General features: G+C 37.6%; 1 protein-coding gene across 1 annotated transcript; it reads right to left on the bottom strand.

The window, feature by feature from the left end:
* Nucleotides 1–1026: 1026 nt before the first annotated feature.
* Nucleotides 1027–9368, bottom strand: LOC137386796 (adenylyltransferase and sulfurtransferase MOCS3-like). The gene is made up of 6 exons (XM_068072944.1): nt 9173–9368; nt 7502–7767; nt 5725–5935; nt 3066–3247; nt 1746–1869; nt 1027–1559 (listed from the first exon to the last, which is right to left on the bottom strand). Exons 1-6 carry the CDS (start codon nt 9366–9368, stop codon nt 1303–1305), a joined length of 1236 nt encoding a protein of 411 aa, XP_067929045.1. The 3' UTR covers nt 1027–1302.
* Between the last annotated feature and the right edge of the window lie 4651 nt (nt 9369–14019).

The following is a 14019-nucleotide window of genomic DNA, read 5'->3' as shown; positions in this document are numbered from 1 at the left end:
TATGGCCGCTACTCACAGGTCATGTTATGGCTGCTACTCACAGGTCTTGTTATGGCTGCTACTCACAGGTCTTGTTATGGCTGCTCTCTATTTTGATGATTTAATAATTTAGCAAAACTAACATTCAAAGTTGTTTAAAAAAAATTCCATTTTTCCAAATAGTTTGTGCTCTCATCTGCGCATAGTAACTATATAGTAACTACACAGGAACTGGAATTGTTTTCATGCTTCACTCCTTGCGATGCACACGCGCTGAGCAACACAAGTGCGCTCCAAACGCGGGGTTTCAGGTTAAAATAGGTTGCCACTTAGCTTAAATGCAATACAGTATTTTAATGGAGTGGGTCAATCTAATAATTGCAATGGACAACCATTTCAGGTATAGCTAATTACATGACATTTGACCATTAATTTTCTTTCATTCAGTTTTATCAAGCGATCAGCTCTTTCACCAATTGGTGACTGAAAAAAATTCAACCAAAACATTCGCATGATGAGACAACTCGTGAAAAGGATCATCCACATAAATTGAGCATCACAGGTGATTCATCAAATTGTCCTGAATATGAGTCAACATAAAATATCTGGTGTCACCATCAACTAAACATTTATAATACATGATTTATTGCGTGTACTGTACATATTATATACTGTATATATTGTATACTGTATATATTGTATACTGTATATATTGTATACTGTGTATATTGTATACTGTATATATTGTATACTGTATATATTGTATACTGTATATATTGTATACTGTATATATTGTATACTGTATATATTGTATACTGTACATATTGTATACTGTACATATTGTATACTGTATATATTGTATACTGTATATATGGTGTACTGTACATATTGTATACTGTGTATATTGTATACTGTGTATATTGTATACTGTATATATTGTATACTGTATATATTGTATACTGTATATATTGTATACTGTATATATTGTATACTGTATATATTGTATACTGTATATATTGTATACTGTATATATTGTATACTGTATATATTGTATACTGTATATATTGTATATTGTATATATTGTATATTGTATACTGTACATATTGTATACTGTATATATTGTATACTGTATATATTGTATACTGTACATATTGTATACTGTATATATGGTGTACTGTATATATGGTGTACTGCACATATCGTATACTGTATATATTGTATACTGTGTATATTTTATACTGTATATATTGTATACTGTATATATTGTATACTGTATATATTGTATAATGCTGTATAATGCGCTACTGACATAGATCATGGTCGTCAATATCGTGGAAAGTTGTCATCGACCAGTTTGGCCCAGCTATCTAAGCCACCAGTAATATCGACTACCCTATATAATGGTGTCAAATCCGCAAGCATGTTCTTGATGTATTTTGCTGCCACCTGAGAATCATTGCCGTGGTGACATAAACAAATTACAACACTTGTCATCTCAGCGCCGGCTGTTTCTGCAGGCAACTGAAGAGCTTGACTGAGATCAGATCTTGAAAGATTGAGTAGCTGGTTGAGAGGTATATCTGTGGGATAAGCAGTTATGGTTAAAATGGATTTTGACTAAACCATTGGCAATTTCACTGGTCATCCCACTGGCATGGGATGACAATTAACATGTACACAAAAACAATGTGACAATCACTAGCCTAGAAAGCAAAACACCGGGTATGTATAATGATAAAAATGAAGGGTACGAAGTTTGAGGATACTTGTGGAGTAGGAGAACCTGCAGATGTCTATTTCATGCACAGGTCTGACATCTACAAGGATGTGATTGTTTCGTCCTAAGTACTTATCCTTGTAATCCTCAACAGATATCCTTTCATCCTGGGACTGCAACAATAGTGCGTAAATTGTACAGACTCTATTTTCGCTTCATTAAAACATGTTGACAAAATATATTTTAAAAAATGCAGCACCCGACGAGCAATCACACTATCCTACCCTCCTAGTTAGTTTATCTGAAAAAAGTGCTTTATGAATGGCCCTTATGAATAGACCATTAGAATAATGATTTGCCAACTTTTTATCCTGCACAAAAACCAACTGGTTTGAAACTCATCCGACCAAATACATGTATTTGGTACATACGTATACATACATTTGTACATACGTGTATATAATCTCAGCATTTTGGCTCAAAAAAAGAAAACATTAAAACCTTGTCACCATGTTAATGTTCTGTTTTTACAAGTTTTAAAGAATGTCAGTCATTGAAGTGTGTATAGACATGAGACACCAATTTTATCGAATATTCACAAAAACTAAGTAATAGAAAAAAACAATTTTTTTGGTCTGCCACCTGTTTAAAGCAAGACTAATGCATTTAAGGGAGCCGCAATATCACCTAGGTTCACATATACATGTATGCTGATCATCTATTATTCTCTGATATTTTTAAGTATAAATTTAAAAAGTTACCGTTTAAAATCCTAGACTCATTTGCATAATTGAGCCTTGGGTAACTGGAACCACGGTGAGTCTTTTGTCAAATCGTTCAAGGCCGCATGGTCTCACTGGGTACGCTAGTTACTATAAACTGAATACATTGAGACTTCGATTTGGCTTAAATGTGCCCAAATTTGCAGCAACAAATATAATGTAGTAGTTGAATAAATCTATTGGCATGTTCAATATACTTTGACACAATTTATCTGCACACACATTTACAGGCCTCACCACAAAAGAATTCTTTTTAGGTGGTACTTTATGCATTTGCTTTATCACAGAAGGACTATCTTTAGGTGGGACTTCATGTACTTGTCTTATCTCAGAAGGATTATCTTTATGTGAGACTTTATGTGCTTGTCTTATCACAGAAGGATTATCTTTAGGTGAGACTTTATGTGCTTGTCTTATCACAGAAGGATTATCTTTAGGTGAGACTTCATGTGCTTGTCTTATCACAGAAGGATTATCTTTAGGTGAGACTCTATGTGCGTGTCTTATCACAGAAGGATTATCTTTAGGTGAGACTTTATGCGCTTATCTTATCACAGATGGATTATCTACAACTAGGGAATACTTACTTGTCTCACCGCAGGAGGGTTATCAGTAGGCAGTGCAGCACAGAACTCCACATAGTCAATGAGTTGAGTGATAGTCGGCTTGTCTCCACATATGGCACATGTTGACTGTTGTGGCCGAAGTTTTACTACGTGAGTGCTAAATCTTAGGCCATCGTAGAGAAACAATCTGCCAGATAAGGTTCCTGAGGCAAGCAGTAGGAAAAAGTTAGCAGTTTTCTTCTACCGTACAATAAATATATTAATAAATAGCTGGAGTTATGTATATGTCTATGTGTATACGTACTTGATGAGACAAGTACGTATTCCATTTGGTATACAGTCAATGCACCTGAGTCAAAACGGGTGCTATTACCTGGCATTCACACAAAACAAGAATAACTCATTTTGAAGTGGGCATGAATACACCGGATCTATCAGAATAATTGCCAGTGCAAAACTACTATCAACACTGCTCAACACGGCTCACTAAAATGAATGAATTTTACAATTAGTACAGAGCTTATATCTGCAACAAAAAGTCATCTACAAACAAATGACCCATCAGTGTAGAACAGGTTATTCTAACAATACTTGAGAGTTTCGCAGTAAAAGCAACCAATGAAAACAAACAACTGTATCTATCCTCCCGAAACCGCGAACAATGAACTCAAACAAACGCTAAACCTGGAATTACAGCTACTTCTAGGACATAACTGTCTGAACCTTTAGGTGTATATGTTGAAGTATCATATGGAAAAAGACATAATCACTGCTAGCACATAACTATCTGACATAATCGCTGCAAGCGCATAACTATCTGACATAATCGCTGCAAGCGCATAACTATCTGACATAATCACTGCTAGCACATGACTATCTGACATAATCGCTGCTAGCACATAACTATGTGACATAATCACTGCTAGCACATAACTATCTGACATAATCACTGCTAGCGCATAACTATCTGACATAATCACTGCTAGCGCATAAATATCTGACATAATCACTGCTAGCACATAACTATCTGATCTAATCCCTTCAACGGCATTTGATCACTTCTAGGATATAACTATTTGATCTAATAACTTCTAGGATATAACTATCTGATGTAAACTTTTCAGGGATATAATTATCTGATCTAATCACTTCTAGGACATGACTATCTGATCTAATAACCTAGGACATAACTAACAGATCTATTCGATGACTTCAACAAGATTGGAGACCAGTGCTAATTAGAATGAGTGGTCAAATGGTATTTAATTGAGGAATTTATGACTTGGTTAGTAATTTGCGAATTAAAAAGATCATCGTTTAGTGAAGGGTTGGTAATACCCGCAAACAATAATCCATCACAACCAACAAAATTATAAATTGTGCCCCCTTTTTATTTCAGGCAACGTCAAAGGACGCAGTTGAGCAGACTTCTTTTAGCATTGCAGTCATATTGCTTGGCTGTTAATTTAACTAAACGAAATGCTTGTTTGAACCAATAATTCTAAGGTGAAAAAAGTATATATACACCATTCATTGTATGTATACTCGCTATCCGAGTTAGGACCTAGATCGGCTCCGACCAACTGGTTGTAAGTAGACAATGTCATAACATGCGTCGTATACATTCCACATGTATACTCGAAGGAATACGATGCAATGAGTAAATCCATCTCAAATGCTTCATGGTGAAAATGGAAAAGACAAATTAACTCAAAACTAAATAATATAAAAAGTTTAAATATGCATGTAAAAAATAACATAAAACTGAAACTCCCTTTTTGTTTGCGCATCATCTACACTTTTCAAGCTTATGGTCTTCCCTGTTTGTGCCTAATTGTTTCCATGGTGATATCCAGTCAATGCGTGAGAGGGACTGAATTCGCTGAATAGGGTGGACATCAGGTTAGTAAATTTGTAACTCAGATAGTTAATGAATACTGTAAAACCTCGATTTCAATGCCATGGCACTCAATTTTCCACTCTACCACTATATTGACGTTTAATTAAAGGTTTTCACTTTTTCATAAGGTCCAATTGCTAAAAATTGCGGCCAAGGCTAATTTTTTTCCCGCGGACAATTGTATTATCTGCGTAGAAAATGCCTAGACATTCTCCTTCCGTTCGGTTAGACAAATACAGTACAGATCTCATTTTCACAATTGCCGAGAGGTACCAATATTGTTGTATTCAAAGTTGTGATAGATAGCTTCTGGTGGAACAGTAACCTTTTTTTTACCCACACACTTCTTTGCAAAAATTGTTATTATTAATTCAACATAGTCAGGATTTTTATTACGTTTTCTCCATTTGTATTAACTGTATCATTACAAAATCATATTTTATCGTAATCGTAGGTGCTACTTGATATAATAACTATTAAATACCACCTATAGATAAATAATATATGCTTAGTATAATAAAACAGACTTAATTTATCTATTGCTTGCTAATTATTTCACATTCACATTTAAACGCTTTTATAGTGGTTTTATATATTTTATAATTTATTTAAACTGCACAAAACCTTTTCCTCCATGATATGAAGTTTAAAAGTTAAAATGGTAGCTGATGTTATATGTTAAATAAAAATACAACTTTTGCGCAAACTTTTATTACCCGGGCAATAAAATTTCAATCATTTTCTAGTTAAATACTAAAGTTCAACAGGAAAACTGCTTACCTTCCAACGATGTGAGCACTTTGATAGCTTCCTGAGCTTGCATTGTACCAATTATCCCAGGAATGACACCCATAACTCCACCTTCCGAACAAGATGTAACAGCATGAGCTGGAGGAGGCACAGGGTAAAGGCAGCGATAACAAGGTCCATCTTTGTAGTTGTATACGGTTAGCTGACCTTCAAACTTGAGTGCGGACCCTGACACCAAAGGCTACAAAATAACAGTACTGTACAATTGAGTAGGTAACGATGAAACGCTAACAATGGGAATGTTGGTAAAATAAACAATAGCGATGTAAGTTTAATCGATTGTGCGCGTGTGTGTGTGTGTGTGTGTGCGTGCGTGCGTGTGTATGAAGACGGACCCTATTCAACTGCTACAGCAACTTCTAAAGTACCAGTCACACTTGAAACAACTTTGTTTGCATTTTTATTAAAAAAGCCTTAACATCAAACAGAACTTTTTCTATAACAGTGCTAGAAATATGAAAACAAACAAATTTCTCACTTTACATGCCTAGGTGGACTACAATTATGTACAGCAAGTGTAAATGTAGTAGAGTGCGAGAGGTAAGTGTAAAAGTAGTAGAGTATGAGAGGTAAGTTTAAAAGTAGTAAAGTACCAGAGGTAAGTGTAAAAGTAGTAAAGTACGAGAGGTAAGTGTAAAGGTAGTAGAGTAAGAGATGTAAGTGTAAAAGTAGTAGAGTAAGAGAGGTAAGTGTAAAAGTAGTAGAGTAAGAGAGGTAAGTGTAAAAGTAGTAGAGTAAGAGAGGTAAGTGTAAAAGTAGTAGAGTAAGAGAGGTAAGTGTAAAAGTAGTAGAGTAAGAGAGGTAAGTGTAAAAGTAGTAAAGTAAGAGAGGTAAATGTAAAGGTAGTAGAGTAAGAGAGGTAAGTGTAAAAGTAGTAGAGTAAGAGAGGTAAGTGTAAAAGTAGTAGAGTAAGAGAGGTAAGTGTAAAAGTAGTAAAGTAAGAGAGGTAAATGTAAAGGTAGTAGAGTAAGAGAGGTAAGTGTAAAAGTAGTAGAGTAAGAGAGGTAAGTGTAAAAGTAGTAAAGTACGAGAGGTAAGTGTAAAAGTAGTAAAGTACCAGAGGTAAGTGTAAAAGTAGTAAAGTACGAGAGGTAAGTGTAAAAGTAGTAGAGTAGAAGAGGTAAGTGTAAAAGTAGTAGAGTAAGAGAGGTAAGTGTAAAGGTAGTAGAGTAAGAGATGTAAGTGTAAAAGTAGTAGAGTAAGAGAGGTAAGTGTAAAAGTAGTAGAGTAAGAGAGGTAAGTGTAAAAGTAGTAGAGTAAGAGAGGTAAGTGTAAAGGTAGTAGAGTAAGAGAGGTAAGTGTAAAAGTAGTAGAGTAAGAGAGGTAAGTGTAAAAGTAGTAGAGTAAGAGAGGTAAGTGTAATGGTAAAGGAGTAAGAGAGGTAAGTGTAAAGGTAGTAGAAAGAGAGGTAAATGTAAAGGAGTAAGAGAGGTAGGTGTAAAGGTAAAGGAGTAAGAGAGGTGAGTGTAAAAAAGTAACCTCCCTTACACTACTAATGTAAAATTGCAAGGGCAAGGTAAGCATTGGTAAATGTAGCAATATCTTATACATGTGTTATAGTATTAAAATCTTACATCGAACATGTTTTTGCAATTCTAATTTCACCCAATTAAAAAAAGTAAACATATAAATAAAGAATCCCACAGCGCAAGCCGCCACAGCTTAATGTGTGCGCCAACATAGCGCGATCATTACCATCGATCCTGCCATTCACAGCATCGCACATCACAAATAGACTAGTACTGACCTTCTTTGCCAAAACACAGGCATCATTTAGAAGATATCTTGTTGACATGTTATCAGTGCAGTCTAGCACCACATCGTATTCACTGATGAGCTGGAAAGCATTGGAGCTGCTTAGAGCCAGCTGATGCAGACGATATTCGGGCCGCGAATTGAGCTCCTCACAGCCTCGCATAACTGACTCAGTCTTCAATGAGCCAACAGCCTTTTCCTTGTGCAGTATCTGCCTATGAAGGTTACTCATCTCTACCTCATCATAGTCAACTAAACCTATCAATCAAAAGTAGCTTACATTATGGCATGAAAACCTAAAACAGGAGAGATTTACCCATCCACGGAAAAACTGCTGAAAAGCTTATTGTTCAATATCTTTATGACACAGTAAGTGCCTCGTATCTCTTACTTTTACACACTGAGCCTCATGTTAAATATCTCTATGACACGGTAAGTGCCTCGTATATCTTACTTTTACACACTGAGCCTCATGTTAAATATCTCTATGACACAGTAAGTGCCTCGTATCTCTTACTTTTACACACTGAGCCTCATGTTCAATATCTCTATGACACAGTAAGTGCCTTTATCTTTTACTTTTACACACTGAGCCTCATGTTCAATATCTCTATGACACAGTAAGTGCCTTGTATCTCTTACTTTTACACACTGAGCCTCATGTTCAATATCTCTATGACACAGTAAGTGCCTCGTATCTCTTACTTTTACACATTGAGCCTCATGTTCAATATCTCTATGACACAGTAAGTGCCAATATCTTTTACTTTTACACATCGAGCCTCATGTTCAATGTCACTATGACACAGTAAGTGCCTTTATCTTTTACTTTTACACATCGAGCCTCATGTTCATTATCTCTATGACACAGTAAGTGCCTCGTATGTTTTACTTTTACACACTGAGCCTCATGTTCAATATCTCTATGACACAGTAAGTGCCTTTATCTTTTACTTTTACACACTGAGCCTCATGTTCAATATCTCTATGACACAGTAAGTGCCTTGTATCTCTTACTTTTACACACTGAGCCTCATGTTCAATATCTCTATGACACAGTAAGTGCCTCGTATCTCTTACTTTTACACATTGAGCCTCATGTTCAATATCTCTATGACACAGTAAGTGCCTTTATCTTTTACTTTTACACATCGAGCCTCATGTTCAATGTCACTATGACACAGTAAGTGCCTTTATCTTTTACTTTTACACATCGAGCCTCATGTTCATTATCTCTATGACACAGTAAGTGCCTCGTATGTTTTACCTTTACACATTGAGCCTCATGCCTGATAACTCTAGCTGTATTGTGTCTTTTACTACATATTGTACCAGTTAGAATCAAAGCAGAATTATATACATAATTTCAATTTCGTTTGTTACCAGAACTGTCTTCATGGGTGACTTTTTCAATTTTGCTCAAAATTCTCACCAACATAAATATCCAAGATGATTTTTAGTGCTAAACTGTGTTAACAGGTGTTGGGTGAAAGTGTTAACTTTCATTTAACACGCAGATATTGTCTCTACATATCACTGTCAATCAATATTTGCTTTATCACTCACAGCAATAAACCAATCTTCTCTTAAAAGAGTAGGTTCAATTTAAAAGCACACAAAAGAGAACGTGTTACATGCACCGACAAAACTTAAAAATGCATACCAAGTTTTCCAATTCCAGCGGCTGACAGAAAAATTGCTGCAGGACAGCCAAGACCTCCACAACCAACTACCAACGCACTTTTAGACTTCAACAGCTGTTGCCTAGTGACTCCAAACTCAGGAAGGATTAGTTGTCTGCCATATCTAAGGATTTCGTTGTTAGTCAATGAGTCGGGGAGTGTGTATTGGGCTTCCATCACCTGAAAGTAGTGGGCCTTTTAATTATACTATGGATCGAGTTCAAAACCTAATGTATCTTTATGACCAACATATCATGACTCACAATTGCAGGTGGAATTACTTAAAATATGGCGATGTCAAACTTTTTATTTAAGTTGCGAAAAAACTTAATCAGCATTGAAGCCTAGTATATGTACAGTAGAACTAAGAGGTAAAGTGGCCATAGGACACAGTTTTTAAGGTTACAATTTGGAATAAGATGTTTTACCATCTCCTGGTTATGGTAATTTACCCGCCTTACGCCACGGCCACAAATTGTTAGTCTGCTGATACGTCATTGGCCAAAATCCTCCCAACAGGACTGAGGCTGATATGAGGCAATATTGGTTGTATGGAAAGCAAAGTGAAGAGTCAGCAGAAGGTTGCATTGTTTTTATACCAAGTGAGTGTTCACATTTATGCTGTGCTTTTTAGTGCTTACATCAAACTTTAATTATTTAGTTATGGGTCCTAAAGTTGCAGAACAAAACATATCTGAAAGAAATAAAACAAAATATTGGAAGAAGGGTGGGACACAATAAGCATCATCAGCAGAAACAAAGAAAACTATTGGTTGGTTTGAAAACTTCCCTAGATTTATTTCACAAGACAAAAAATCTCACAAAAAAATTAATGAATAGCTCTAATGACTTGTGCATGAGGTATTACATAAATATTTATTGCCTCATTGACACATTACTTTGTCGTAGAGACATGGAAACAGAACTTATCACACAACAATACAAAGGTTGGTGACAGAGAGGGTAATAGACATAGGTTGGTGACAGAGAGGGTGATAGACATAGGTTGGTGACAGAGAGGGTGATAGACAAAGGTTGGTGACAAAGAGGGTGATAGACATAGGTTGGTGACAGAGAGGGTGATAGACATAGGTTGGTGACAGAGAGAGTGATAGACATAGGTTGGTGACAGAGAGAGTGATATACATGGGTTGGTGACAGAGAGGGTGATAGACATAGGTTGGTGACAGAGAGGGTGATAGAAATAGGTTGGTGACAGAGAGGGTGATAGACATGGGTTGGTGACAGAGAGGATGATAGACATGGGTTGGTGACAGAGAGGGTGATAGACATGGGTTGGTGACAGAGAGGGTGATAGACAAGGGTTGGTGACAGAGAGGGTGATAGACATAGGTTGGTGACAGAGAGGGTGATAGACATAGGTTGGTGACAGAGAGGGTGATAGACATAGGTTGGTGACAGATAGAGTGATAGACAGGTTGGTGACAGAGAGAGTGATAGACATGGGTTGGTTACAGAGAGGGTAATAGACATAGGTTGGTGACAGAGAGGGTGATAGAAATAGGTTGGTGACAGAGAGGGTGATAGACATAGGTTGGTGACAGAGAGGGTGATAGACATAGGTTGATGACAGAGAGAGTGATAGACATAGGCTGGTGACAGAGAGGGTGATAGACATGGGTTGGTGACAGAGAGGGTGATAGACAAAGGTTGGTGACAAAGAGGGTGATAGAAATAGGTTGGTGACAGAGAGGGTGATAGACATAGGTTGGTGACAGAGAGGGTGATAGACATAGGTTGGTGACAGAGAGGGTGATAGACATGGGTTGGTGACAAAGAGGGTGATAGACATAGGTTGGGTGACAGAGATATGAGACAAAACTTGCTCCAATTTACACTCAAGATAATTAAATTAAACTGATTTACGTATGTTTTTGTGTAATTTGACAGTAACTTTTTAACTTTTACAAACTGGACTTTGTTATTCACAAAATAATGTCACATTTGAGAAGTTTTAGACATTGCATGGCTAGGCAGTCCGACTCACACCTTTATTCACGAGTGCCTAACATAAAGTAATAAATCATTTTATACTATTTTTACTCTCTCAAGTTTGCTTCTCTATTTATTTTAGGTTTCAACATGTAGCTTTTACATGGTTTTATAACATGCATTCATTTAAATGTTCTGTGCAACTAATTAGAGTATATATTATTGTTTCGTATGTTTAGAAGTGAATTAAAAAAAATATAATGTAATCTTCCGAATACATTTCTTCCGAAATGTATTCGGAAGCAAATGTATTCTTCTGAATACATTTGCTCAAAAATTACGCTCATGGCATACATAGCAAATATCTGAATAAAGTCAAATGTAGAGGTATGACTACATTTTATGTTGAGCAAACACTGAATTCATTCAAAAACACTTGCCAATGCATTTTCTAACAATTATTAACATGAGAACAACAACAACAAGCAGGTAGTGCCTCTCTTTTGATGGTAAACAAATTTGTTGTGCTTAAAAGCAACTGATAGCTTTTTGTTAGTTTTTTCCTTGGTTGTTGCTAATTATTTTGCTTGTTTTGCTCGTATAAAATATTTGTCATTAGTTTTACTTAGCAGAATAGACTTTACTGTTCAGAAAAATAAGTGAATCGTTGTGAATGAATGTTGAAGATACGTGCTCGAACCCACTTAATATAAAACTACCGTAAACATATTTGGTAAAATCATTAAAGTTGATCAGAAAAAGGGGAAAAGTTGTCGATGCAAACCCATAATACTGCAGCTACGGTACAGCTCCCAAATTAAAAGGTTAAATCTTGTTTTCTTTTTTGTATGGCCAAAAAGGTGAGTTTGGAAAGATCTTGGAATAGATTAGACTATTTGCATGTATTTTACTGTGTTTATAACGTAAATTCCCATAGCATAAAATATCTTGGAACGGATTATTTATGTTGTACCTACTGTATATACTTATATAGCTATTATAACTTCAAGGCAGCAAAGACAGCTTCTCAGAAAAACAATGACAATAATCATTTGATCTATGTGCCTAATTTTTTAAGCTTGAAGTGTAGATTAGCACTCCTTGGCAAGAATAGAGGTTTCACGATGATTGCCCGGTCTTCGCAATAGTAAGCCAAAAATTTTATGTGCAACTCTGTGTGCTTATGAATTCAAGTCAAAGTTGCAAAGTTTGGTTCACTTATTTTTCATAAATAACAGCTTTTGTTCATGACCAAAGCCTATATTTGCATAGGCTTCATGCAGCCATTACACAGAGCAGTACCTTGCACAAACAAAATTATTCAACCTTACCAGTCATGAGAGTTACTGGCGGAGACCTTATAGGTATATTTATGACCTTCACACAAATGTTCATAAGGCTGGTATACACTTTTATGGATTGTACTCTGCCTTCAAACTAATTGCATATTCACTTGAGTTTTGTTGGACAATAAAAATTAGGAGCAAATTGATAAAATGTCATCTGCTGCTATAATAAAATTTCACTCGCACAAACTCTAGACTATTTTGAAAATGTCGTGTTCCTTTGGGCCTCTGCACGAATATATCAAGATCGAAGGATTCTATTTGTAATACTGTAAAGGTTTTGTGCGACCTTCACTTTTCCTCCACTGGTACAAGACTCGGTGCATGAGTTTATACATATATTTCTGCTTAGTTCATAAGTTGTACAAGAATGATCAAGTAACAGGCAATAAACAGGCCCAGAACAGCTCTGCTCTTCTACACAAATGTTCGAGCTAGTATATGGTACATATATACCATATATTATAGTATATGGTATATATATTCAAGCTAGCTTATATAGCTAGTAAGCTCTGCCTCCGTTCTACTTAGCTGGACCCGGCACAGCCCGGTCTTGACTCGGCTGTAATGTCTTGACCCGGCTGACTCGGAAATGTAAGGGGACGCCATCCACCACACACTCCCCTCCATTGGCGACTAAGCTATTCAATTTATGTCTTGAGGGAGCACCAGTTGGGCCAGGGCCTCATGCTGGCGGGGTCTGTAGCGGAGGCGCTCCACCTCCTACAGCAGTAGCTGGCGCTCCCGGCCCTCCAAGTGTCTTTGTCGTAAGACCGTCGCATTGTCTTTCCAGCTCAACTCCACTCCTGGGCGTCTTGTGCCAGCAGCCAGACCGGCTACGCTGCGTCTGCAGGAGGGTCTGGCTAGCTGGAGTCCGTCCCACTACCTCGGCCAGCGTGCATGACCCAGCAGTATCCAAGGCCGTCCGGCACCTAGTTGAGGCCGGGCGGACCCGGGCTGGGGGCCACAGCTGAGTCCTGGCCTGCTGGATTCCTCTTCGTGGGCTACGGCGCCTCCTTCTTCTAGTAGTGGGAGTGCAGGCAGCCATCGTCAGAGATCTCCGCATGCTCTCCTGGCAAGAACTGCTCCCAGGAGTCCGGGTCGACCAGATATACCACCGGCTCCACTCCTCCCTGCTGATGAGTAGCATGGTGTAATAGCATTTGATCTCTCGACACGTGCTGCCAGTCACAGGGGCACACAAACAAGGCGTAGTGTTGTAGGACATGAAAATGGATCCACCGGGTGTTGGTTGTAAACTGGCAGATCCGGCAGCTCCCGTCCTTCACCTGTTCCTACGCTCGTGAGACAGTCCGGGAAGACAGGTATTAGATAGTCCTCACTATAGTCTTCCGCGGCCTGGTTTCCTTTGGCTCCGGCTCTCACGGGCGTTCTTTCCCTAACGGTAACAGCCGACGGAGAAGAGGATAACTCCGGTGAGGGGAGGCTGACTCGTCTCCTCTTAGTGCGCACAACAGCCACCCGACACTCCTCTTCCACTTCTTCTGGCATGGTCTTCGGTTAGGGTT

Source organism: Watersipora subatra, chromosome 2 (genome assembly GCF_963576615.1).
Source record: "Watersipora subatra chromosome 2, tzWatSuba1.1, whole genome shotgun sequence".
Lineage (NCBI taxonomy): Eukaryota > Metazoa > Bryozoa > Gymnolaemata > Cheilostomatida > Watersiporidae > Watersipora > Watersipora subatra.
The sequence above is the reverse complement of the archived record's forward strand: the minus strand, read 5'-3'. Positions and strand labels throughout refer to the sequence as shown.